General features: G+C 43.4%; 4 protein-coding genes across 9 annotated transcripts in view; 1 reads left to right on the top strand and 3 right to left on the bottom strand.

Annotated features, from left to right (window-relative positions):
* chst11 (carbohydrate (chondroitin 4) sulfotransferase 11) overlaps nucleotides 1-9,335 on the bottom strand; it is a 47,195-nt gene extending 37,860 nt beyond the window's left edge. The window contains exons 1-4 of one of the 5 annotated variants that reach the window (XM_086022082.1): nucleotides 9,157-9,335; nucleotides 8,205-8,285; nucleotides 7,576-7,651; nucleotides 6,997-7,112 (exon numbers count right to left, since the gene is read on the bottom strand). Coding sequence is in view for 2 of the 5 variants with exons in the window: in XM_086022080.1 (XP_085878206.1) it covers nucleotides 3,943-4,060 (118 nt within the window). In the remaining 3 variants the exon portion in view is untranslated. Of the gene's footprint in view, nucleotides 1-3,942; nucleotides 4,148-6,996; nucleotides 7,113-7,575; nucleotides 7,652-8,204; nucleotides 8,286-9,156 lie in introns of those variants that run through there. The other 4 variants (XM_086022083.1, XR_015084663.1, XM_086022080.1 and 1 more) reach the window with 4 other exon arrangements.
* Nucleotides 8,486-13,151, top strand: LOC147126507 (nuclear transcription factor Y subunit beta-like). 2 transcript variants are annotated; one of them, XM_086022089.1, is made up of 7 exons: nucleotides 8,486-8,639; nucleotides 9,945-10,035; nucleotides 10,838-10,968; nucleotides 11,042-11,239; nucleotides 11,574-11,652; nucleotides 11,743-11,822; nucleotides 12,481-13,151. In XM_086022089.1, exons 2-7 carry the CDS (start codon nucleotides 9,945-9,947, stop codon nucleotides 12,511-12,513), a joined length of 612 nt encoding a protein of 203 aa, XP_085878215.1. In that variant the 5' UTR covers nucleotides 8,486-8,639; the 3' UTR covers nucleotides 12,514-13,151. The 2 variants fall into 2 exon arrangements, with proteins under 2 accessions (XP_085878215.1, XP_085878214.1); XM_086022088.1 differs by lacking the exon at nucleotides 8,486-8,639 and adding an exon at nucleotides 8,650-8,909.
* LOC147126506 (histidine ammonia-lyase-like) lies at nucleotides 13,088-22,660 on the bottom strand. The gene is made up of 21 exons (XM_086022076.1): nucleotides 22,306-22,660; nucleotides 20,160-20,356; nucleotides 20,040-20,091; nucleotides 19,944-19,968; nucleotides 19,776-19,850; nucleotides 19,311-19,383; nucleotides 19,137-19,203; nucleotides 19,008-19,045; nucleotides 18,802-18,927; nucleotides 18,278-18,417; nucleotides 18,135-18,182; nucleotides 17,505-17,652; nucleotides 16,116-16,211; nucleotides 15,976-16,034; nucleotides 15,822-15,902; nucleotides 15,508-15,573; nucleotides 14,773-14,938; nucleotides 14,551-14,685; nucleotides 14,363-14,471; nucleotides 13,355-13,424; nucleotides 13,088-13,221 (listed from the first exon to the last, which is right to left on the bottom strand). Exons 1-21 carry the CDS (start codon nucleotides 22,374-22,376, stop codon nucleotides 13,165-13,167), a joined length of 1,899 nt encoding a protein of 632 aa, XP_085878202.1. The 5' UTR covers nucleotides 22,377-22,660; the 3' UTR covers nucleotides 13,088-13,164.
* mkln1 (muskelin 1, intracellular mediator containing kelch motifs) overlaps nucleotides 20,252-22,883 on the bottom strand; it is a 144,319-nt gene continuing 141,687 nt past the window's right edge. Inside the window, exon 25 of the transcript XR_015084662.1 lies at nucleotides 20,252-20,356. The gene's annotated coding sequence lies outside the window, so the exon portion shown is untranslated. The remainder of the gene's footprint in view (nucleotides 20,357-22,883) is intronic.

Here is a 22,883-nt window from a genome sequence, read left to right as displayed (position 1 = left end):
ATTCCACCTGGAGCCAATTTGCATCATCAGCACATGAAGATCTTGTCTACGCTTTCGATACTTGTTTGTTGTGAAACAGGCCTCCTGCCACCTCAGACGCATAACTCACACGCTGCTAGGCGTCTTTAATTCATGTTTTTTTTTTTTCCTTTTTATTCCACCGAGATCAGATTAAATGCAAAAAGCGTGGAATTGTGCTATCGTAGCATGGAAATAACAGCGGCCGCCCGAATACATCATTTCAGCTGTTCGAAGGGTAACGGATGGAGGAAACGTATCAATTTAAGCAATCGGGCATTGCCAACAACATGTGAATATGCGTTGTAAAAAAGCCACCATTTCCCCATGATAAAAAAATGTCATTGTGAATTGAGACTTTAGTATACATAATGAAATACAATCAAACAGCAGGTGGGCATGTGATTCAACCTCCATTCTAGTACAAACCCTCCAGGCGTCATTTCATTTACTGTACGGACCACAATAGCATTAAAACCAAGGTTCAGAACATTTTCCATCAGATTGAAAATAATGAATTAGTGGTCCGTTAACTGATCATTAATTCCATTGACCCCTACCCCAATTCATTTGACTTTGTAACTGCAGAAGACCCTGCAACAATATATTGGATTACTACGGGTATCCTAGTCTCAAGGAATATTTGGTTTGGACAACATATCATTAGCTCTGGTTGAAAAGACAGTTTGACCTATGCCCTGGGCGTATAATTACCGCGACCACATGATGACAACCTTAGGCATACTGTGCATGTATGATGGAAGTTCTGGCAACAGCCATGTTTCTAACAAATCCAGCTAAGCCACATGCAGTAGAATGAGTCTGCTAGTGGATTTACACTGACTGAAGACAACGGAGGTATTGCGCTGTGTGCGATGCCACGTGCCTTCTTCTGTCACTTTCAACAAGTTGGCGGTCGCAACCCCCTAGGTGAGCCCTGGTAGAGCGGCGAGGGTTTACACTGGGAGGCCAGAAGGCATGGCCAGCCCTCTTAAACATGCCTCAACCACGGCGATGCTGGCCCAGGGACGTTATCTGACAAACAACAACGGTGCCTTGTCCGTAAGCGTGTCAAGTATCCCCCTTGTGCTGTGGGGACATTGAAAAAGAATGTAAACCAACCATACAACTCACTCTAAAGGGAAACTGACAACACAAATGTGCAGTCAACACACTCAGACATGAAGGTTAATAACTAAAGGATTGAAACTTAAAGGGGATAAAATGGAAATGAGTCATTTTAATCACTTGAATACAAATAGCTGTGTCTCTAAAGGGCCTGCCCAGCCAGTAAGTGTGAAATTAAAAAACAAAGTAAATCATTTTGTGAAGCGCCTATGAAGCCCCAACTGTTGTTTGCTGGCGTTTTTGCTTTGAGCTGCGAGCCAACATTTGCATTACAAGCGAGCTTCAGGTACACTAGCGCTCGGAAAAATGGGGGAATATCAGGAAGGAGTCTCCGGAAGTCACAAATACCACAATAAAAAGTGCTTAAAGTTGTTGCTAGTCGTTTGAAAATATAGTCGATAGAGCGGTGGTTCTTAACTGGTACTGAACCCCACAAGTTTCGTTCATTCATTTTCCGAACCCTTGTGAAATGTGTCTTGAACTCCGCTGAACCCCTGAAACTGACTGAAGGAAACACTGGGGTTCGAGCCGACCCAGGTGAAGAACCACTGCACTAACGGGATCGGAAAATTCCTTGCTTTGTCACAGTAACAAAAGGCATACTCTGCGTTTACACGACAGGCCTGCACACCCAAAACCCAGTTACCAGAGTGAAACAAACGGACATTAAGTGTCCTGTAATCTTTATCCTTTGTTTAATTTGACGGAAGAATGTCTGAGAGGTTTTAGTAAAGACACCTGGGAACTGTGAGGGAAATTCCATATGTCTTCTTTAAATCCCAAATATCCGTCTTCAAACTGCTCATAGCATCCTGAAAGGCACAAGCCTGTCATGAACATAAAACTCAGTGACCTCTATGCACGTGGGAGCAGTGCATGATGCAACGCCCATGGGGAACCTGAGAGGAGGATCCTATCGCCCAAAACTTTGAAAAATCGGATTATCAACTACTCCTATACACCGCACTGACGAACATGAGCAATTTCTTTTGGCAAAGGTAGCATATTCATAAGCTAAATTCAATCATATTGATACAGGGCCAACACACAACAAGCGCTACCTCTCAAGGCACTTTTGATATGGATCAGATCCAGCACCACGCTGCTCACATATTAAACAGAAGCGGCGGAACACCACATGAGAGAGTGCCTCGGGAAGGGGAAAAACTCCCTTCTATGGAAGAAAATCTCGACAGAACCAAGAGTCAGTGCGAGGAGGCCACTTGACTACATTTCCTTGAATGACTACAGGGAAAATTATTCATAGTCAGACAACTCCATTCATTCCACAATTGGGCAACTGGTTTGGACTGGTTTTGGATGACAGACACAGGCAACAATTGCCAACATAGACCGAATGCTGAAATAATAATCAAAGAACTGCTATCCATCTATTTCTACAGTGCTTGTCCTCATTTGTGTCTTGAGTAACTGGAGCTTACCCCAGCTTGACAAAAAATGTGGGGTGCACCCTGGACTGGTCGCCACGGTGACCTAGTGGTAAGCACCACTGCTTCACAGTTGAGGGGTCCTTGAATGGGTTTTGCTACCTCCCATATTGCCAAAACATGCATGCTAATTAAAGATTCTAATTGGTGTGAATGTTTGTTTGTCTAAATGTGCTCTAGGATTGACTGGCGATCATTGCAGGGTGTACCCAAAGCTCCAGCTGACCCACAACCCTAATGACGACAAGCACTACAGAAAATGGACGGGTGGAAGACAAGTGTGCTACTTTAGAGAGCAAACTCAGTCCTTCGATGCTTGTAGTTTCTAAAACTAAACATAAAAGAAAGAATTATGTTGTGTGTTTAGCCAGACCGCATTACTTTATCTAGCTTAATGCCAATACAAAATGAAACAACACCATCAACCGTGTCATGGTACTGTATTTGTAACCCTTCAAGCAACGAATATTCTAACACAAATGGTGAAACAACATGAAGACAGAAAATATAACAATAGTCACTGGCATATATTCTTAATCCTCTGCAAGAAATGACCAATATTACTGCAGCTCAGCAGAGATGTCTACCATCAAATCAAAGTACATTCTGTGTCTATTACACTGCCCCCCTGGTGGCCAAGGTGCACACACTAGAGAGAAGCCCACTGAACTAAAAGTATGAAATCATGATGCAAAAAATGGTACAATCTATTGAATTATTTTAACACCAAATGCTTTTATAAAGTCCTTCTTATGTCAAATACATTACAACGTCTTTGGTGATGGTGGGGTTTTTTTCCGGTGGGCTGGATTGGATGAATGCAATTTCCATTCATTTCAATGGTGGAAGATAATTTGAGATGAACGTTTTAAATTACGAGTGTGGTCAGGGAGCAAATTAAACTCGTAAATCAAGCCACCACTGTATTCCACAAGCTAAAGTGAAGGAGCAGCTGCTTTTGTTCCGCGTGGATGTGATTCACCGTGCGTTCACGGACAGCGCAAGTTTTCCATCTTGGATCCCCCCCTGCCAAGTTCTATGGTGTGCGCCCTTTTACGCATCTCTTCAGGGAAATTGAGGGGGGGGGGGAGAGAGAGATTGGCGTTTCCTTCAAGCCTTTTACAGCACACCGCACAACATGCCACCGTTTCTACCGGAGAACGCACGCCGGCATATCATAAGAAAGGGAAAGGGATAAATGTGTGCAGTGGGATCGATTCCAACACAGCGCTCGAGGAGAGAGGCGCCTGCTTCGGCATCAAGTCATATCGATTACGCGGCAAGTGCACACATTGATGGGGTGGCAAAACACGCGCGCGTATTTGGAAGAAGAGACATGGGGTCCTACCTGGTTGGAACATACTTTGGAAATAAAAGATGACCAGAATAAAGGATCCCAAACAAGTGGCGAGTACCATCCGGCATATCTTGCTCATCCTCATGAGTTCGCTTAAAGTCTGTTTCATGGCCGAGGAAGGCGAGAATAAAGAGACGGGGTGGAGGTTCCGCTCGCTCGAACCTTCCCGGTGTGGCTCTTGTGGTACTGATGAGGACTCAGGAGGACTGTCCGCCGGTCATTGAGCTAAACGCATCCTACACGGAGCGTACCATTGGCGGCCGGCGTGCGGGGGGTAGGAGGAGCTGCTTGGCAGAAGTGGACTCGATTCCGACGTTGACGAAATGAGCGCGTCCATGTGCGCTTCTATCTTTCGCGACATTATCATTCTTCACCGTTTAGGGACTCATTTACTTGCGATATTTATACATATTTTTAGACTGAGGTATTTTGATATTGCCTCACTAAATGGAAAAGACACCTAATTGATATCATTATTGCTAACGCCTGTCTACTGTTAAAATGGCGACTGTAAAAAAAGTCAGCAACTCAACAAAAGCAACACTAGCGTTGAATTGAGCTTAACTACAGGATTATTTTTTCATCCACCTCATAAGATGAATACAATACTAGTTTACCTATAAGTATACAGTATGGTTTGCTAAGGTACAGTATACATATCCAAGGAGGCTGAATGTGGTCCAATGTTGGAGTAGTCAAAACCAAAAAGGTGTCTTGTTATTTACAAGGGTTATAGGGACCAAGGCTCGATGCAAAGGCAAAAAAAATACTAATAATTTTTAACTCCGTGATGAATAATCGGATTGGAGCCGTGCTATTCCACGAATAGCAACAATCTGCAATTGATGCCCCCCCACAACGGTTTGTGAGTGTCTCTTTCACAAGATGGTGGGAAAGCATTTTTTTCTATTAGAGAAGGCAAAGAGCTGACTAAATGAAAATGCTCCCCCTCACTTCACATAGGTCCTTGTCATCAAGTTGCCATAACACAGCTGCAACGCAACATTGAAATGTGAAAACATGGCCTGTGCACAAAATAGCAAATAAGGTCCCCCAAAAAGTACACTTTCCAAATCAACAACATTAGAGTCCAACTGCCATTCGGAAGACATGCTGAGACAGTTATTCCAATTCAGGCCATGGTTTACTGTATCCCGTCTGCGATTGCTGCTCATTGTGGTAGTGTAAGCACTAGTGACAGAAATAGCAAGCGGCAGCAGACAATGACAACCCACACACATTTTTCTTCAATTTTCCCTCTTTCTACTATGTTGTTATATGTCTAAACAGCCACAGCTTCAACTTGATTTCCATTGGCACACACAACTACAGTGCCACCAAGTGGTAACAAAGTACCCAGGCAGTGATGAATGCCATCTTTATGGAGCATCTTCGTATACAGTGGTGCATTGTAATCACATTATACTCCAGTGGCATTCTCAGGCAATAAAAATAATAAGAAAAAAAAAACCAAGCGGGAAACGTGGGGCAATCGCTTATGTACACAAGCCAACATCGTCATGGGAAATGCCACGAAGCGAAGGAGGTCCGCAGATTACATCTGCCTGATATTGATAAACACTGCCGCAAAGGCATGAGATGGATGGGAAGCTCAGCGTCACTCTGGCAGAATTAAAATGAGGCCCTTGTGTTTGTGGCCCACCAATGTTACAAATGCGTGCGTATGTGCATAGCTGAGGTGGCCGACAGGAAAACATTCAGGGTCAGTCCTTTAAGAAATACATGCACTCAAGGTGGAGCGGAAATAGGACACAAGTGGAAAGGCAAAGAGCACCTAAGCAATGCTGGCCTAAGGGCTCGGTAAAGAACAGACATCGACCTATTAGAGGAGGATCATTTACAGAGTCCACAATCACCATTTAGTTCATTACATGAAATTAAGTTCATAAAACCCCCGCGGCTCGGTGTGTGGTGATAACGGCCTGGGCTGAGGCTTATCGCTCTCCTGTGGCCTTTTAAATGTCAACCGGACCTTGCAGATGTAATAGAAGGTTGAGTACTGCCTCACGCTGAGAGATCAAATGTAACACAGCGGAGTGAGTTAGATCATTTGTGAAAAACAAAACAAAAAAAACAAGGATGAAATCAAATCATTGTTTCGCTAAGTGGAGTTTGGACCTCCATCAAGGTTGTACTTTGTACGTAGCCAGACACCCACGTCCCGCTAGCACTGGCACAAGTGGCCGTTTGTCACGTGAAGACATCCGTAGACAGTCAAGGTCACCAGTTAACAGCATGCATCGCGGAAGCTATTACCGGTTACCACGGCAACCGTGATTGATGGGGCCAACCTCAGCACTTTCCCATACAGCGTGTTCACCTTGGGTCAATGAGGTGCGCAGTGGGAGCAAGAAGTCCTGGCCTGCATTAAAATAGTCAGAATTAAAGTTGGCTTTGATACCTTTTGGAGTCACTCAATAAAAGATCCAGTGACCTCAATTTAAACCCTCACTGAATGCCTTATTAATTACATTTTCAACGGGGTCCTAACCCTTTAAATGCAACATGGGCTTAGCAGCCACACAGCACACAGGTACTTTTGCTCTCTCTATATATCTATAGATATAAATCTTGAATAATTCAGCAGTGCGACTGGGAAACTCATTTGAATCCACCGCTCTGACATTGACCTCGAAGTTAGCCACGCTTCCTCAAGGACTGACAACATTAAGGACCTCAGACAAAGCAGGTAAGCAGTCTCACCGTTTAATTCAAGCTTATGTTCTAAACATGCTTACCATACAATATTAAAATTGATCTTCTGTGAAGAAGATGATAAGCGTTCAAGTAAGTACTTTGTAGACTCACTGGTCACACCACAATGGTTACGTTGCAGAACGTCTTGACGTTTTTGCCACATTTCTCCAAACATGCCCTGAATATTTTCATTAAACCCCAGTTTCAAATCAAGGTCTCCCCCATTACACAAGGGCCTTCCTTCCCTCTTGTAGACACTTCACTCATCTGCAATTAAGTAAACTCAACTGCCATACAGCACAGTAATAGAGACAAGCAGAGACTTACCTTGTTGAGAGAATGCTGATGGTTATATGAAGTTTGCATATTTTCCTTCCACAGCAGGCCCCCAGTCAGGAAGTTCAGGTTGCACAAAATTGCATGGTGGTAGAGGGGACATGTCGCTGTCAAGCAAGATGGAAAAGTCAATTTGGGCTGCACTGAAAAGGCCAGGGTGTTGTTGTGCCATGATGGATCTGTATGTTAAGATTTACAGCACATTTGGGGGAATCGGCTATCTGCTCCATTAGTCCCCATCTGTTCAGGGTCAAGTGAGTAGCAGTTGTATATAATCGATGGAAGACACCTGTGTGTGTGCGTGTATGCATGCCTATTTTGTATATACAGTATACAATATGAACCGCAAATCCACTGAATAGAATTTATTGGAGAAAATCCCAATAAACATTCATAAATAATGACTACTAGTTTTTTTTTATTAGAAATCTCTCTCTCTCTCTCTCACACACACACACACGCACACACAACAAATAAATAAGCGAAATGCTACCTATAGGTCACCCCCAGGATTTTAATAAGTGCTAATCTCACGCTTATGATAACACATTTTCCCAACATAAGGCTTACTTGGATGTTTCTTGGTTTTTGACGCATGTAGTTCACCATCTCGCGACTGAAACTTCTCTTTCACGCTGCTGTAGGCCTGTGGGGGGTAAAAAAAAAAAAAAACTGTTGTTTGCCAATAGAATAAATGGAAATAGGCTAATTTTAAATGTAAAAAGTCGCGGGTATATTTTTGGGGAGTAGCGGGTTAATTTGAGAAGAACATGTGTTTTAATGAGAGAACAACATGTGTTTTAATTAGAGAACAACATGTGTTTTCAATTAGACCTCCGCTTCCGTAGAAATGGTGTTTAACTATCCTGAAGGCCTTGAATGTACAGTACAGTACTGAAAATTTTAAGTGCTTTAGTATGGTGCCATCTTGTGGTGTAAAAGTAGACATAGACGAGTTTGAAAAACGAACTTGGCTAAAACAAAACTGTAGTTATCAAAGTTTTTTAACGACTGTACTCATCAAAGTACAGTCGTCAAATTTTCGCCATTTTCGTTGCTTTCCGGGGAGCACAAGCCCATCTACTGATTAACAGTTGACCTTTCTAAACACTTTTCACTTTCAATTGGGTTGTTTTAGAGAGGAAATATAAAGTTAGCAGATAAAAGTGCATTAGATACAGGAGAGGGACATAAAATACCTCGGAGTAGAGAACTCGTGGATGTGGAAGACAAACCGCCTGCTGCTGTTCAAATAGCGATAGTGGGAGGGTGAAGGCTACCTGTGGGGAGGTGCATTCGAACTCTGACGTAGATGTCAATTAAAACGTCAATGCGATGCTAAAATTGAATATCATAAGATACATCAAACGAATGTATTGTTGTGGAATCAATCCTTGTAAGAGCACGCCTTTTACGTTTAAAGATAAACGCTTCTGTGTCGGGTAATTGTCTAGAATTGAACAATACTTGTGACGACCGAGTTTGCGACGAGTCATTGAAGGCAGCGTGACGCCCTACTGGCCAGAGCCGGTAGCGCAGCCGTGGCTCCGCGCTGGGACTGGTCCTTTCGCAGCCATTTTCTGTCCAACCAAACAGCCGTCTCAGGAAGGGAACCAACCAGGGCTTCATTGCAGGTCTGTGTCTGGCTCCGGCCAATGATTGCTAACCGATTCCTCGTTAGCTCGAATGGAAATGTCCGTCTGCCGGCTCTTTTTTTTATTTGCCGTCCACTCGTCAGGAAGTATCTCCCCGGCGAAACTTTTTAATTGTCGGTTAAAACGATTCGGGCCGCCGCCACGTTCTCCTGCGACAAAGAAACAGGGCCGACGCTTTCCCTACGGTGGACGTGATCTGTCCATTAACTCAATGAACGCCGTGTGTGTATGCGGGTTTACCTACCGAAGGTAACGGAAGGTTGAATTGCCTTATTTATTATATAATGCTGCATTTACAACAGCCTTTTATTTTTAATCAGGCAAATTTCGAAAGCTACTGTTTTTGGTGTAATCGCAAGCTAGTGAGTTAGCTGCTAGTTAGCAACCCGTAGCTACACACAGAGCCGTGTTTTCGCGGTTCTTTTGTTCGTACTAATACTTTCTTTTGCAAGCCAAATGCAATATTTCAATTAATAATTGCACTACAAATGCTTACCAAATGGGGCGATATTTCGTTTGGCGAAGGGTGCGGTTTGTTGACAAGCATCTAAATAATTCATAATTCGAAGAGGCTATATTATATCTTAATTACACCCTTTGTTCATACCAGTGTGCTTATATTAATGTGTACTGGAAAGTGAATCCTGACGTTAATCTTACCAAAGCATTTGCTCCAATCACAGAAAATTTGATGCAGCTGCACCAATTGAATTGATCAATGAAAATACACAGGCTTGCAGCACCTGACAGAGAAAAACTGCAAGATATATTGACAGACAATTGGCACATTCATTTTGCGCAACCAGAACTACTACATGTGCAACAAATAATATGCTTTTATGACACTTTATCTTGCACCTTTTCTCTAGTTTTATGTCAGGGGCTGTAAGCCTTAGTTAATATTTTTATTCCTTTTGGTCATTTATTCCGTGCAGTAGTTTATCTTCTGTCTGCTTTTTCCACAAGCAGGCATGTTTTGTCCATCCTAGTTTTATGTTTTATGTGCGTTATGTTGTTCCACCACCCATAATATTCCATTCCCGCCTGTAACAGTCCTTACATCCCAGCACACTCCTCTCCTATGCCTGGAACGCTGCTAACAACCCATTCTACAGACCCACATTGTATCTCTCCTTTCTAACATCACAATTATTGTGGTTGTCAACTTCAGCGCACAACCCTGCCAGATGCCTTTAAAAAAAACAAAAAAACCCCAGCTGTATTGTATGTCAGTTGAGCACATTTAATATCTAATTTAATAATGTGCATTTGTGGTTTCCCCAGATGGATGGAGACGGTGCCACGACCGACGCCTCACAGCTGGGCATGACTGGGGAGTACATCCCTTCCTCGCACTATGTGCTGCAGCAAGATGGTAAATGCTCATCTCCCTCAATAATGGTACAACTGGCTAATACATCTTAAAGTCATATGCGGCGTGACATGGAGAGGCATCCTTCCCATCAAAAGCCGCCCCTTAGTCCTCATAAGCAGTTGAAAACATCAGGCATTTTGCTGTTGGGCTGCAAAAAGCACTTCTCTGAGGCCAGATTCACATTCTCGATACGCTTAAGCTTGCGTGCGTTTTCCCCTGACATTTGAATGATTGATTTGCACTAATGCCCATGTGCATTGAGCACCGAAGGCATTCCTCCATCCCTCTCCAGTCATGACCACTCAAACTTAGAATAACAACACTTTTACGTCAGCGTAACAGTTGAGTGGGGACCGGTTAGTCATGCCTAAAGAGTGAAATCACGCTTGGATGCTACGTTGGTAGCAACAAAGATAACCCAATGTAAAGGATGCCAGCTAGGACTGCACGAGTGTACGTTTGTAAACAGATCAAAATAACATTTATAAAAACTGTATATAGGGCTATACTGCGTGATTGTCGTATTTAAATCATACTACTTATCATGTTGTAATATGATTGCACAGGTGCCACCGGAGCTCGATACCCATTGATTCAACTTGTGCAGAATACCCTGACCTGTATAACTGAGAAGCTATAAAGACAAAGATAGGGAGAAAAAAAAACAATTGCCAAGCACATTTGTATGTTGTATTGATTTTTGTAACAGCGAGTAACAATGTCTTGGCCAATTATTCTATTAGCATAACAAAATAATAAGCGTAACCAAAATAAATATTCCCAAGGTTTTCTTTTCTTGAAGATGACCCTGACGAAAGTATGAACGACCACGACGACAGTGGCGTGAAAGAGAACTACAGGGAGCAGGACATCTATCTCCCCATTGCCAACGTGGCTCGAATTATGAAGAACGCCGTCCCGCAAACTGGAAAGGTTTGTTCCCGGGTCTGAAACGCTCATGTCACTGCGCATTCGGAACCCGTAGACAATCCATCTCCTTCCGCAGATCGCAAAGGACGCCAAGGAGTGCGTGCAAGAGTGCGTGAGCGAGTTCATCAGCTTCATCACGAGCGAGGCGAGCGAGCGCTGCCACCAGGAGAAACGCAAGACCATCAACGGCGAGGACATCCTGTTCGCCATGTCCACGCTGGGCTTCGACATGTACGTGGAGCCACTCAAGCTCTACTTGCAGAAGTTCCGAGAGGTGCGAGACAATGTGCATACGCTGCTGATTTAATTTTTTATTTATTTGAATGTAATTACTCGTTGGGCTGCAGCTAAGGAATATTTTTCGAATCGGATATTGAGTAATTGAAGAAAATGTGATTTTTCATTGTGAGCTAGTGGCTAACTGTTCGCAAGTCTGCATGTTGTGACTTGACATGAGTGCTGGTCTTAGCAGCTTGTCTAAGAATGTTTGTTTTCTTACCATTTATTCAATAAAGCGATTGAAAGTGCCCGGCAGCTGTGTCTATCATTGAGCAATTGCGGGGGCATTACATTAAATAAATTAAATGGCCTATACTTCCACTCCCCAGGCAATGAAAGGGGAGAAGGGCATGCCCGGTGTGTCTGTGGGTGAAAGCCTAGGAGAGGAGCTCACGGACGATAGCTTCAGTAAGTTGACTATTCTTTTTGTTTTTGTACCCTCATTGCTTTTAAAAGCAATTTCCACTCAACAATTTGGTCGTTTTCCTCCCTTTACAGCAAATCCTCTCCCAGCAGGAATTATAACGGCTGACGGTCAGCAGCAAAACGTCATGGTGTACACCACCTCATACCAACAGGTAAGCGTGCAACGTCATGTCGAACAGTGTGAAAGAGACTGAAAGAACACATGCATTTTGCCATATTCAAACAGTTCCCAGTTCCTGGCAAACTTAATTAGACTTCTGACGAGCTTTCATCAAAATACCCCAGGAATCAAGAATAATAGCACGCTATGTTTACTTTACACACACACACACACACACACACTGTTTTATTTAAGGCAATTCAAAATTCAGAACTCAGCTTTTTAGAAATTGGTAGATAACTCAAGCTTGACTTGGTTGTACATCACGGGTTTGAAAGCGGCAAATTTCCACCCAGTCTAGTTACCTCATCATGGGGGGTTTATTGAAATTAGCCAGCCAAGTTTTAGAATTCACAAACACATTGTTAAATACGGGCAGTTAACTAGAGATTTATGAGTTACTCTCAGCTTTGATAGTGTCATCACACTGTGGCTTGAAAGTGGTTCTGGACCTTCCTCCGGCCTAGCTACCGGGTCATTGTCAGGAAAACCGGGTGCACGGGTGGTTATTAGGTAAATAAGACAACCAACATTGAGGACGGCTTGCTCTAAAGACACGTTTTCTGAAATATTAATATTTCATACCAGATGGCCTTGCACAGAGTCAACTTTCCATAATATGTCCCCTACTTGTACTTTTATTCCTGCAGATTCCCACTGTACAGCAGATCCAGTTTTCATGACAAGGCCTTACCTCCATCATGAAAAAGTGACCTGCGCTCACCAGTTGACCTTCTAACCTGGTGCGGGGCGGAAAAGGCCATCGAGGAGGAAGGACTGGGTGCTGGCGTCTGCTGCGCACTCTTTATGTACAGACAAAATCACTACCTGTTGAGTAGAAAGTAGTTTCTAGTCCCGCTTAATTTTCGTCACATGAACAAAGGTCTATCTGTGTAGTTGTATGGTAGCAAATCTGTAGGATTTTAACCAAACTGCCTGGACAAGGTGTCTTTTTTAAAATGTTTTTTTTATTTGGATAGGCTTGTCTTCATGTGACGTAATCAGTGATCCAACTCCTTTGGTGCATGTTGATAGTGTGTTTTGATTTGATGCTTTGTTTCTTCTTCTTCTTCGATTAATTAGCCTCTGGGAAGGTGAGGTGTGAAGTTGTGGACTACCCAAAGCAAATTTTTAGCCACTCCTCTGGGAATTTACTCCAAGGTGGAGAGTAACCGGCTTTTTTTTTCGTATGTAAATTTCCCCAATTTATGCGCTTGTGTGTTCCGCAATTCATTCAATACAATCATGTGACGTGTGTAAACTTGACAGTATTTTTATTTATAGAACAAAAATGCCCAATAAAATTGAAGCTGTAATTTTCCCTTTTGTGTGTCTCATGCTTTCATCTTGTTCCTGTATTCGTCCATGTATGGTTGAATCTCAGCCCACACCTGGAAGCAGTCACACGATGCACGCAAATTGAGACTTAGGTTTATCTTGAGTATTGTGTTCTAGAGTTTGTTTGTTGTACACTAAGTATAATGACAATAAAGGGCGTTCAGATTCCGTTTGGGGCACACTTGCCTTTTGCTCTCTGAGGAGTGTATGAGCTGCCTCTATGTCGGGGATCATGATGCGGTCTTTATCCCAAGCGCTGTGGAGAAGGCAATTTGTTAGCCTAATAGCATAGGTCAATTTTAACATAGAGTCCATCAATAAAAAATGACATGCTTGATGTATTTTTTTCCTTTGGTGAGATTGTGACATGGGCTAGATATTAACATGCATGTGCATTTGGATAAGGCTCTTCTGTTTCCCTCCGGTCAGCGGCTCTCAAATATGCGCGCTGCATTCAAAGAATGATACCAGTATCAATAACCAGCATCGGCGCTTCATTTGTTCGTACTCCCGGTGCGGATACCGATACCGGCATTTTAATGCGGTATCGGGATACTTGCCGATACCAGTATCGGTATCGGAACAACACTAGTTGTTACTTAATTATGAAATGTACACAAATTCTTCATGGCACTTACACGCATTATCTGCACCTGGATAAATAAAGTTGTCTTAATCTGAATATACTAGATGGCGTGTTTTATTGGCCAATACAAGCGTATGACCCATCTAAATTTTCCCTAACAAGTGAAAATGATCAAGTGCCCTGCAGATGGGTTTAGATTTATGATGAAATGTGAATTATGTGTTGTACAATAAAGTAAATTAAACTCATGAAAATTGTTATATCACTTGTCAGGCGCAATCCTCGCACCTCCAGAATGATCATATTTAGGACACGCCAAAAAATTTGGCAATTTGGTCCAACCATTGACAATGCATACTCAAATATTTTTTTGTTTCTATTTTCAACACTTTAAACTGGTCAATAATGTGTCAAATAAAGGAATAAATAAATAAATAACACCCACACGTGTGGACTGACCAGTATAGATTTGTGAAAGAAATATGAAATTGTCATGGTTTAATTGATCAATGTGTTGTGATGAATGTGAATCTAGTTTGCGCCCAGACTGTCGTGTGTTATATTGGTGGCGACAAAATGTGGTGGTCTATCATTGAGAGGCAACCCACCTGACTACAGAGCGTACAAGCTGGTAGACCCTCTCTAGAGGCGCAGTGGTCTTGAGTGGACGCAGGAACTCCAGAGCCTGACATGCAGCCAGCAGCTCGATGGCCAGCACTGAAGAAAATACACCGCCATTTTGATACGTGGATATAATTATAAAGTATGTTAATGCACTTGTGGGGGGATGCATGACCTTGCTCTACATGCTCCACAACTCTGAGAGCTTTGCGGGCAGCCCAGCCGCCCATGGACACGTGGTCCTCTGTGGCGGCACTGGTGGACAGCGAGTCAACAGAGGACGGGTGGCACAGAGCCTTGGACTCGGACACTGCAAAAGGAAGCATTTTTAATGCGTTGAAAAATTGTAAAAATGTAAATGTTAGCAGATTCAAATGAAGACGGTACAGGGCCGAACCCAAAGCAGCAGCAGTGCAGTGTGCGATCATGAAGCCCGAGTTCAAGCCTCCATCTTTGACCAGGAAGGCCGGAAGCTCGCTGAGAGCCGGGTTCATCAGCCTTTCGATCCTCCTCTCACTTAAATTGGCCAGCTCGTGCACGCCTATGGCCAGGTAGTCCAACGCCTGAAATAGCAGGGGGAAAAAAATAGGATAAATAAAATGGAGGTGCAGCAATGCAGAGTAAAGTCAAAGGATTAGATGAGATTGAGGTGGTGTTTGGAAATGAAACGGTTCAATTACTGCCAAAACGTCATCATCACCTACGAATAACTTTATATATACACAATTAAAAAAAAGGAAATGTTTTTCCTTTTTTAAAAAAAATGATATATCAACTCAATTTTATATCAATTCAATAGTTTTCTTTTTTCAAACCCTGCCCCCCATAATTAAGGCTTTAAGAGAAACACAAGACACCACAGTGGAAGAATGCATACAGACCGAGATCGTGAAATCTCAATTCTGAAACTAAAAAGTGGACATTACCTCGCCAAGATCTAGTGCGGGAAGCCCCGTTGCGTTGACCAATTGAGCTGGCAAATCGACAAGTGGAGGGAACGGATGAGGCAAGATATATAATATTTCACCTCGGGGTGCCTCATTGTGTCCACCCACTCCCTTTCCACCATTTTGCTTGCCAACCCAAACAGAATTAGGGATTGGATGGGTCATTGGGTATGACATCATCGTACCTTAGCAGGATACTCTCCATGGAAATTCCCCCCAGATATGGTCTCCCCGCTATCTGCAAACACCAGCTGAAGTCAAGTTGAGGCTCCACCATGCAGGTTTGATTTAATCGAGTGAAAAACACTTCTACCCTGTGGACATATCGTGAATTACAGACAGACAGGCAAAACTCTTAACATATCAAGCAGTTGACTCCTCATAAATTAGATTTGAGAAAAGTCTTTTATTTAACACAAAAATGAAAATAACTACATAATATTTGAATAACGAAGAACAACAAAAATAAAAATATGTAAATGCTTTTCAGATAGGATACAGGGTTGTCAGTGGCACTGTTCATCTCTGTTGAAATGATCATCAGGACAAACTTGATGGTGTCATTCACAATTCCATGAACCTGCAATGAGTAAGAGCATGAAGCCGATTCATAGAAAAAAAAAAAAAAATAAAAATCTAGAATAATACCATACCTGTGGGATGCAACGCAGCGTGTAGGCATCCTGAACACGACTGCAGGATCTGTGACTTTCTTCAGGAAGATCATAGACAAAATCAGTATTGATATGACACAACATTTGAAATATTAGATCACAGCACTTTGGAGATCCACCTGAAATCTGGGAGGGGAAAATGGGAGAATGCAAAAGAGCGCATAGCCTCTCGGCCACTTCCATCTGTCCAGGATGTGGTCTCACTGCATGTATAGCTACAACACAGCAATATAATCAATAGTGACATTGTCGTATGGAATCGGGACATTTGCAACAGTGAAATGCAGTATTTTGGGAGAAAACTACTTGTTGTGTGTATACAAAATTAGTCTAGTGGTGGGCGATATGGCAAAAATATCATATCACGATTTTTAAAAAAATAAAATCACGATCATGATTTTATCACGATTCTTTTTTTACATTGTTTTTTTAGACTAATTTGCACATTTTCCTCACGTTAAACACATAAAACATATTTAAAATGTATATAAAACCCTAAAAGAAAAAAAAAAAAAAGAAGAGCTTTTAAGCCAGCCCAGCTTTCTGACCAGGTTTTAATTTGAATAGTGCCAATTTTTCTCAAAATGTGCAGTGAATGTAAACATAAAAGGTAACAGATCGTAAACATAAAAACACAGCTCGTAACGCGGTTCTAGTACTTTGAAGAGTCTTTTAAAGCTCTCGCTTTCCACTGTCTTAATGGGAATCATGTCTTCAGCAAGGTATTAAGTCACTGCCTCAGTTACTTCTTTACACTGCTTGCTTGTTTTTTCATATGGAGAGCCCTTGTTAAATGACTGTGTTAGCGTGGCTTGTGTTAGCTTGGAGCTAGCGGCTGCCTCTGGCTACCATGTGTCTGATCTCCGTTTGCTTTGGCTGTCTGCAAGTGATTAAACAGGTTTGTCGTGTTGCCATCTGACGTCCGAACCGAGTCGCTGCAAACTTTGCAAATAACTGGTTTGCGCTTTCTCCTCCGAGGAAAAGCCAAACCAAATCGACACTGGGGATGTGGAGTTTCTTTTTCGGGACCAACTCTGCTCCGTGGTGACTTTCCGCTATAGCTTCTCACTATTACAAATAAACAGGGAGGCGGGGAGTGTCACGTACGGTGCACTGTGATTGGTTGGTCGGGTATACGCGTCAGCGGCATCGAGCTAAACTGTATAGAATGTGCCCTGTATAGAACGTGCCCTCGGCTTCATGACATCGTCAACACGTTAAAGTCCTAGACGATCTAATATCGTCATATCGCCCACCCCTAGTGGGGTCTATTGATAATTGCCATAACAGTCTCCATAAGGAGTATCTCCATCAATAACTTGGTGTAGGAAGTGCTGCTTCCGTGAGCAAAAACCCATTTATTCTTTTTTTTCCCCCCACGGTAACAAAAGGGACAGTTTCAAGGTCTCCTGTGAACACCATTAGGACCGGCTCGTAAAAACTACATTCATGGGATGTAGATGTCCAACATTTTGCAACACACTCGAAAATCCAATGTATGTAGTTACCATGATGGAAAGGTTTGACGCTTCCTCTCAAGGCCTCTAAACTTAAGGCGGCGATGACATCGGCTTGTCTGGCCACGCCCAAAGCTCGTTCCACAGCCTCTGCTCCCAGTGATGAGATCAGCTGAGTGCCATTGATCAGAGCTATGCCCTGTTGTGGCACATTACCAGTTCAAATGAACATAAAGCAACAAGAACGTTTTATGAGGCAAATGACACACAAGGAGCTTGCTTGAACATTTCTTTCACAAGTATGTGTAAGTGATAAGTTGAGCACAGTAGAACATCGCCAAAGTTCCACCGTGAACACTTTGTCTGGATGGCCTTATAAGTGACATCGGGGGCCGGAGTCAGGTTGTATGCGTTGTGGATACAGCGACTCCTTGAGAGTGTACTCGGCTTGTATTTGTCCTGTTCAATACAAAGCTGAAAGTGCATCGGTGACCCATGTGACTCTCCTCGCCCACGTGCAAGGGCATTGCAGTACCTTCATTTCTCCAGTCAAATCAAGGTGACACTGTGCTGCATTAGAAGATATTTACACAATTTCACATTTGTAGTCTTATTCAGCTGAGCAAAAGGCCTGAAGGTTTAAAAAAAATTGTTGTTGTTGTTGTTGTTGTTGTTTTTTACCTCTTTTGGCTTCAGCACCAGAGGTTTGAGACCATGTCCTTCCAGCACCTGCAAAAATGACCCAAGATTTTCTGGTTCTTTCCATCGCACTTTGAGTTCATCGGCGTGATGTAATCGGGAAAAAGCGCAAGTGGAAAGGTCACCGCTTTGGCGTCGGCCCAGCCACTTTGTGGCGACCACATGCTGCCCTCCCCCATCAGGCCAAGGGCCAGGTGGGCCAAGGGGGCCAAGTCGCCGCTCGCCCCCAGCGTGCCTTTCTCTGGTACCCAGGACAGGCAAGATGCTGGAACACACATGCAGTATTCAAACAGTTTTAGTCCTTCGATACTGTTCAGTCCATGCTCACACAGTTATGCGCATGTCTACACATGCATCGGAGCATGAACACTTTCAAGATGGATTGATTGATGACATTTGCACAATTGTTGTTGTGGTGGTGGTCAAAAGCCCAGAAATCATGGATGGCTCAAGGATTTGTGTCTAAACCTGCTCAGCCAACCTCTGCAACATGTCAAGGCAAAATGAAGTCAGGTGAGGCTCACTGTCACATTGTCGCGCAGTACATGTATTATTGAAGTTACAGGTGGATCCGATTGGAAGCGGACACTGGCGTATAACGTTTGAGGACGCAGAGACGGCAATGTGGGAGTCAAAGGCGACGGCGTACCATTGAAGGCCTTGATGATGGCATCGAGGGTTTCCATGGAGACGCCACTGTAGCCTTTTGCCAGCACATTGATCCTCTGCACCAGCAGCATACGCGTCCTCTCCACGCTCAATGGCGGCCCCACACCTTTGCACACAGACACACCGCAAGTAAGCGAGGGTGCTGATTGGAGGAATACATTCAAGTGTTAAACTCCGGCGAACTACCGGCACAGTGGGAGCGAACGAGATTCTCTTGCAACTGCCTGCAAGCAAAAGAAAGGAAAGGATGGAACATCCTCAGGAAGATGCCTTGTGTTTACTCAATGAGTTTATGCTTGAGGATGTTTGACTCACACCAGTTGCTCATGTGGTATGACTGTGCATGCAAATTTCCCAAAACCAGTGTTGACTCCATACACAACTGGAGAAAAAATAATAATAATAATAATAAGCACTGTGAGTGTTTGAAAGGTCTTTTTTCCCCTCCCTCCAAACACTCTATACGGCTTGAGACCGTACAAAAAATACCTTGGCCTTCCTTGATAACGCCATCAACCACTGCTCTGCATTTATTCACTCTGTCCACTGCCTCTGGGGTTATCTGAGGGGAATGAGTGGAGTCCAATCAGAAATATACCACTATCAATTAGAATTTAAATAAGAATATACAATTCATTAGTAAATATACTGTTCATAAACATAATACATATCAATGTGCTGGACGCCTTCTAAAAATGTATTTTCATGTTATTGCCTGGGCATGCAAATGGCACCAATTTGGTTGAATGGCCCATATAAGCTTTACCATTTTACTTTTTTTTTTCTTTTTTTAATTCAACTGTAGAGGTTATAAGTCACATTAATGGTGATAAAGGTTTTGAAACATGATTTTACATCCCACAAACGTAACACTTCACCAGGGTAGTGAGATATGAACCCGCAAAGCATTCATTAGCTTGGCCAAAAAAATTGTAAATAAATGAGCTAACGCGCCTTTATTTTGAACAAGCCTTGGCCCAAAGCCACCAGAGCCGCCGTAGTCAGACTGTTGCCGTCCAGAGAGACAAACTGTTGAGACCCACATCAGAAACAGAATGTGATTTTCAGATTGATTCCATCTGTATAAAAAAAAAAAAAAAAAAAAAAAAAGGACACACACACCTCTGTAGGCTCCTGATAGGGTCGCCTATTTTAAAGCAAGTCAAAGAAGTCAAAAGAAAAGATGTGAAAAGAGTAACACAGTCATTCAAAGGATACACCGTTGAGGTCAGTGGAACCAAGGAGCCAATCTTGTCATCATTTGCCAATACTTCCAAAAAGAGACAAATGCTTATTTTCAATGAAGCCCTATTGTTTTGACGTGTGCGAGACACCAACCTAATTGAACAAAATCATTGTGGTCGAGGACGGCCGCCGCGCAGTCATCATGGTCAAGAATCTCGCTGCCTTGACACCTGCGCATGGAAAACTCAGACTTGCCCCGTCCGCTTTCCAGATTTTTGGCCTGACGGTAGCGTTGCAGGGCCGTGGAGCCCAGCGACCGGATAGAGGGCGAGGGGTCCCCGATGGGCACCCTAAACCAGTCACCCCGAACACAGATAGATACACACTGCATGAGGTCAAAAGAAAAAAGAAAAAATGGAGAGAGACGCTGACTGACTGACTGAACCGGTTTTGTCTTGTGCATATCACCACACCTTTCCTGACTCATTAACATCCCCTGCAAAAGTGTAGTATGTACAGTATAGTGCTCCCAGCCGATCAATACTCAGTAGTGCATCAGTGACTCGGGTATACAGACTCTACGGCATACACTCACTAGTGGTCTGCCACTTGATGTTTTTATTCATCCTTTAATTTGTCATCCATCAGCATGTGCTATATAATATTTAACCAGTCTTGTCTAGTTTGAACACTGATTTGTTGAAGTGGCATTTAACATTGTACATTCACAAGTAGGTGGACGCAAGTAACTGAAAGTAACTGCCATATTTCCTGTCGGTGACCCTCCTCGTTGCCCCCGGACAAGTCCAGCAAGTGGATTGAAGTAACTTCATATTTGTCATAGTTTGTCTCGGCGGTCCTTCCTCGTTACCGCTGGGCCACGGCCACACTTCCTCCTATACAACCACAGGAACCGCCCTGGGACTTTTTGCTCGGGAAGCCTCTATTTGCAGCTTCCTGAGCCGCACCCACTCAAAGAATAAACGGCTCGCTCCGGTGTCTCCCTTCACCGCTGATGGACAAACTACACAATGCCAGAACGTCTCACACAAAGCCAGCTGCGCATCCACCTCGTGTCCCAAGACTTTCCTTTTCCTGTTCCTTCTTTTCAAACTGTCAAACTCGGTCGGTCGGTCTGTCTGTCTGCTTGCAACCCCTTCCATCCCCTTGTTGTATTTGAGTCTCACTGTAAATAACAGCAAGCTACGTGACTGAGGTTGAGTTCTTACCACATTCATTCATGTGGACAGGGTCTTCCCCCTGAACACGAACAAATTTACCACGAAACATCTGGAAATAGCGGCAAATCTGTCAGGTCATGCGCGCAGATTGTTGTTGTCCATTAACAAAGTTGTCCTCAGGACAAACCAAGTTCAACTTTATTTCGGGTTAGTCTGTGTTAGTTGGCTACTATTTAACATGAGGTTCGATGGCACGGGTTAATTTTGAACATTTACACAACCCCAAATTAAAAAGGAACAGTCCACCAAAACGCATTTTTTCCCAATTACAAAAAAAAAATCATTACAAAGAAATAACACTATTTGGAGTACCTACTGAAAAAATTGTTTTTTATACTTACCGTATAGCTATATAGCACTCCAAGTACCACCTTCATGACCAACAATAAATGACAAAATCGTACAAGGCCCAAGTATTCTTCAAAAATGAGGCCAAGGCTTTGTTCTTAAAATGTATTTCCGATTTTGGTGAGTCATTGCCACATTATGCACAGGTTGAAAATCAACATTGGGCTCAAATATAGGGGAAAACCCCACATTTAAAATGTTAGTCAACCCCCAAATCTTTGCAACAATATGTTCGATGCGCCTTCACTAGTCCAAACATGGCATTCTGATTAATATCACGTTTGCAGAATAGGAGTTAAGAAGCAAAATCCAACCATTTTTAGCCGTTGCAGGGCCGTGGAGCCAGGTACCAGGCCCAAGTTGTCACTTTCTGTCAACTGATAATGACATCACAGTTGCTCAGGGCTCAGTTAGCGACCAATCACGGTCAGTCTGTATTCTGAAGCTGAGCCATGGTCGGTCGTTAGCAGAGCCCTGAGCAACTGTGATGTCATTTTCAGCCGCCAGCAAGTGGCAAAAGGCCTGCCCCCTGAGATTGACAAAAATGCGCATTGAAGAATTGTTCATTTTGGCTGTTACACTCACGCCAAATGGGGTAGCTTTTGACAGCCATTAAGCACACCACTGCCCCCGAAGTCCATGTTCACGACCTTCTATTTGCACCATATTTTTAATCATGTCAAAGTTTGAAAAAAGAGTAATGAGCCTACCTTGACAAAGTACGGAATAAAAAGTACATAAACATGCTTTTCAAATGTAGGCAGTCAAAGCAAAAAGTCATCAGAAAACGAAATATTTGTACTTTGTTACTTCCATCAGTGACTAAAAAAAACCCCTAACTGCTCGGAAGACGCACAATCGTGAAAACAGTAATGTATTCATCGGGTCAACCGTCTGCTGTGGATCTTGCCAACGGTTTGGGGCGATAGCGCCTGCAGAAAAGTCAGCTCTCCATGGCTCCATTCAGACAAAGATAGAGGCATCACCCTACTGTCACTGATTCCTCAGAGGATCCTCGGCCCAACAGCGCTCGCTTCTATCTGGGGAATGCTAGCCATATACGCGCACATCACCTCCCTCCTCACCTTCGCCTTTGACCCTATCTGCTCTGATGCGTGGCAACGTGACCCCAAAAAGGAGGGCTGACAGCAAAGCGGCCCACAGTCAAAGCTGAGGAAAGAGGCATCTGCTTCATCACAGAACTCCCTGACACAACGCCCCTCGGAACGCCCCCCCCCCCCCCCCCCCCCCCCAAACACACGCGCGCACTCCTTAATGCTGCACCACT

Source organism: Filicampus tigris, chromosome 22 (genome assembly GCF_054856515.1).
Source record: "Filicampus tigris isolate MCC_2025a chromosome 22, RoL_Ftig_1.0, whole genome shotgun sequence".
NCBI lineage: Eukaryota > Metazoa > Chordata > Actinopteri > Syngnathiformes > Syngnathidae > Filicampus > Filicampus tigris.
Note: the sequence above shows the minus strand (reverse complement) of the source record. Positions and strands in the feature narration are given on the sequence as shown.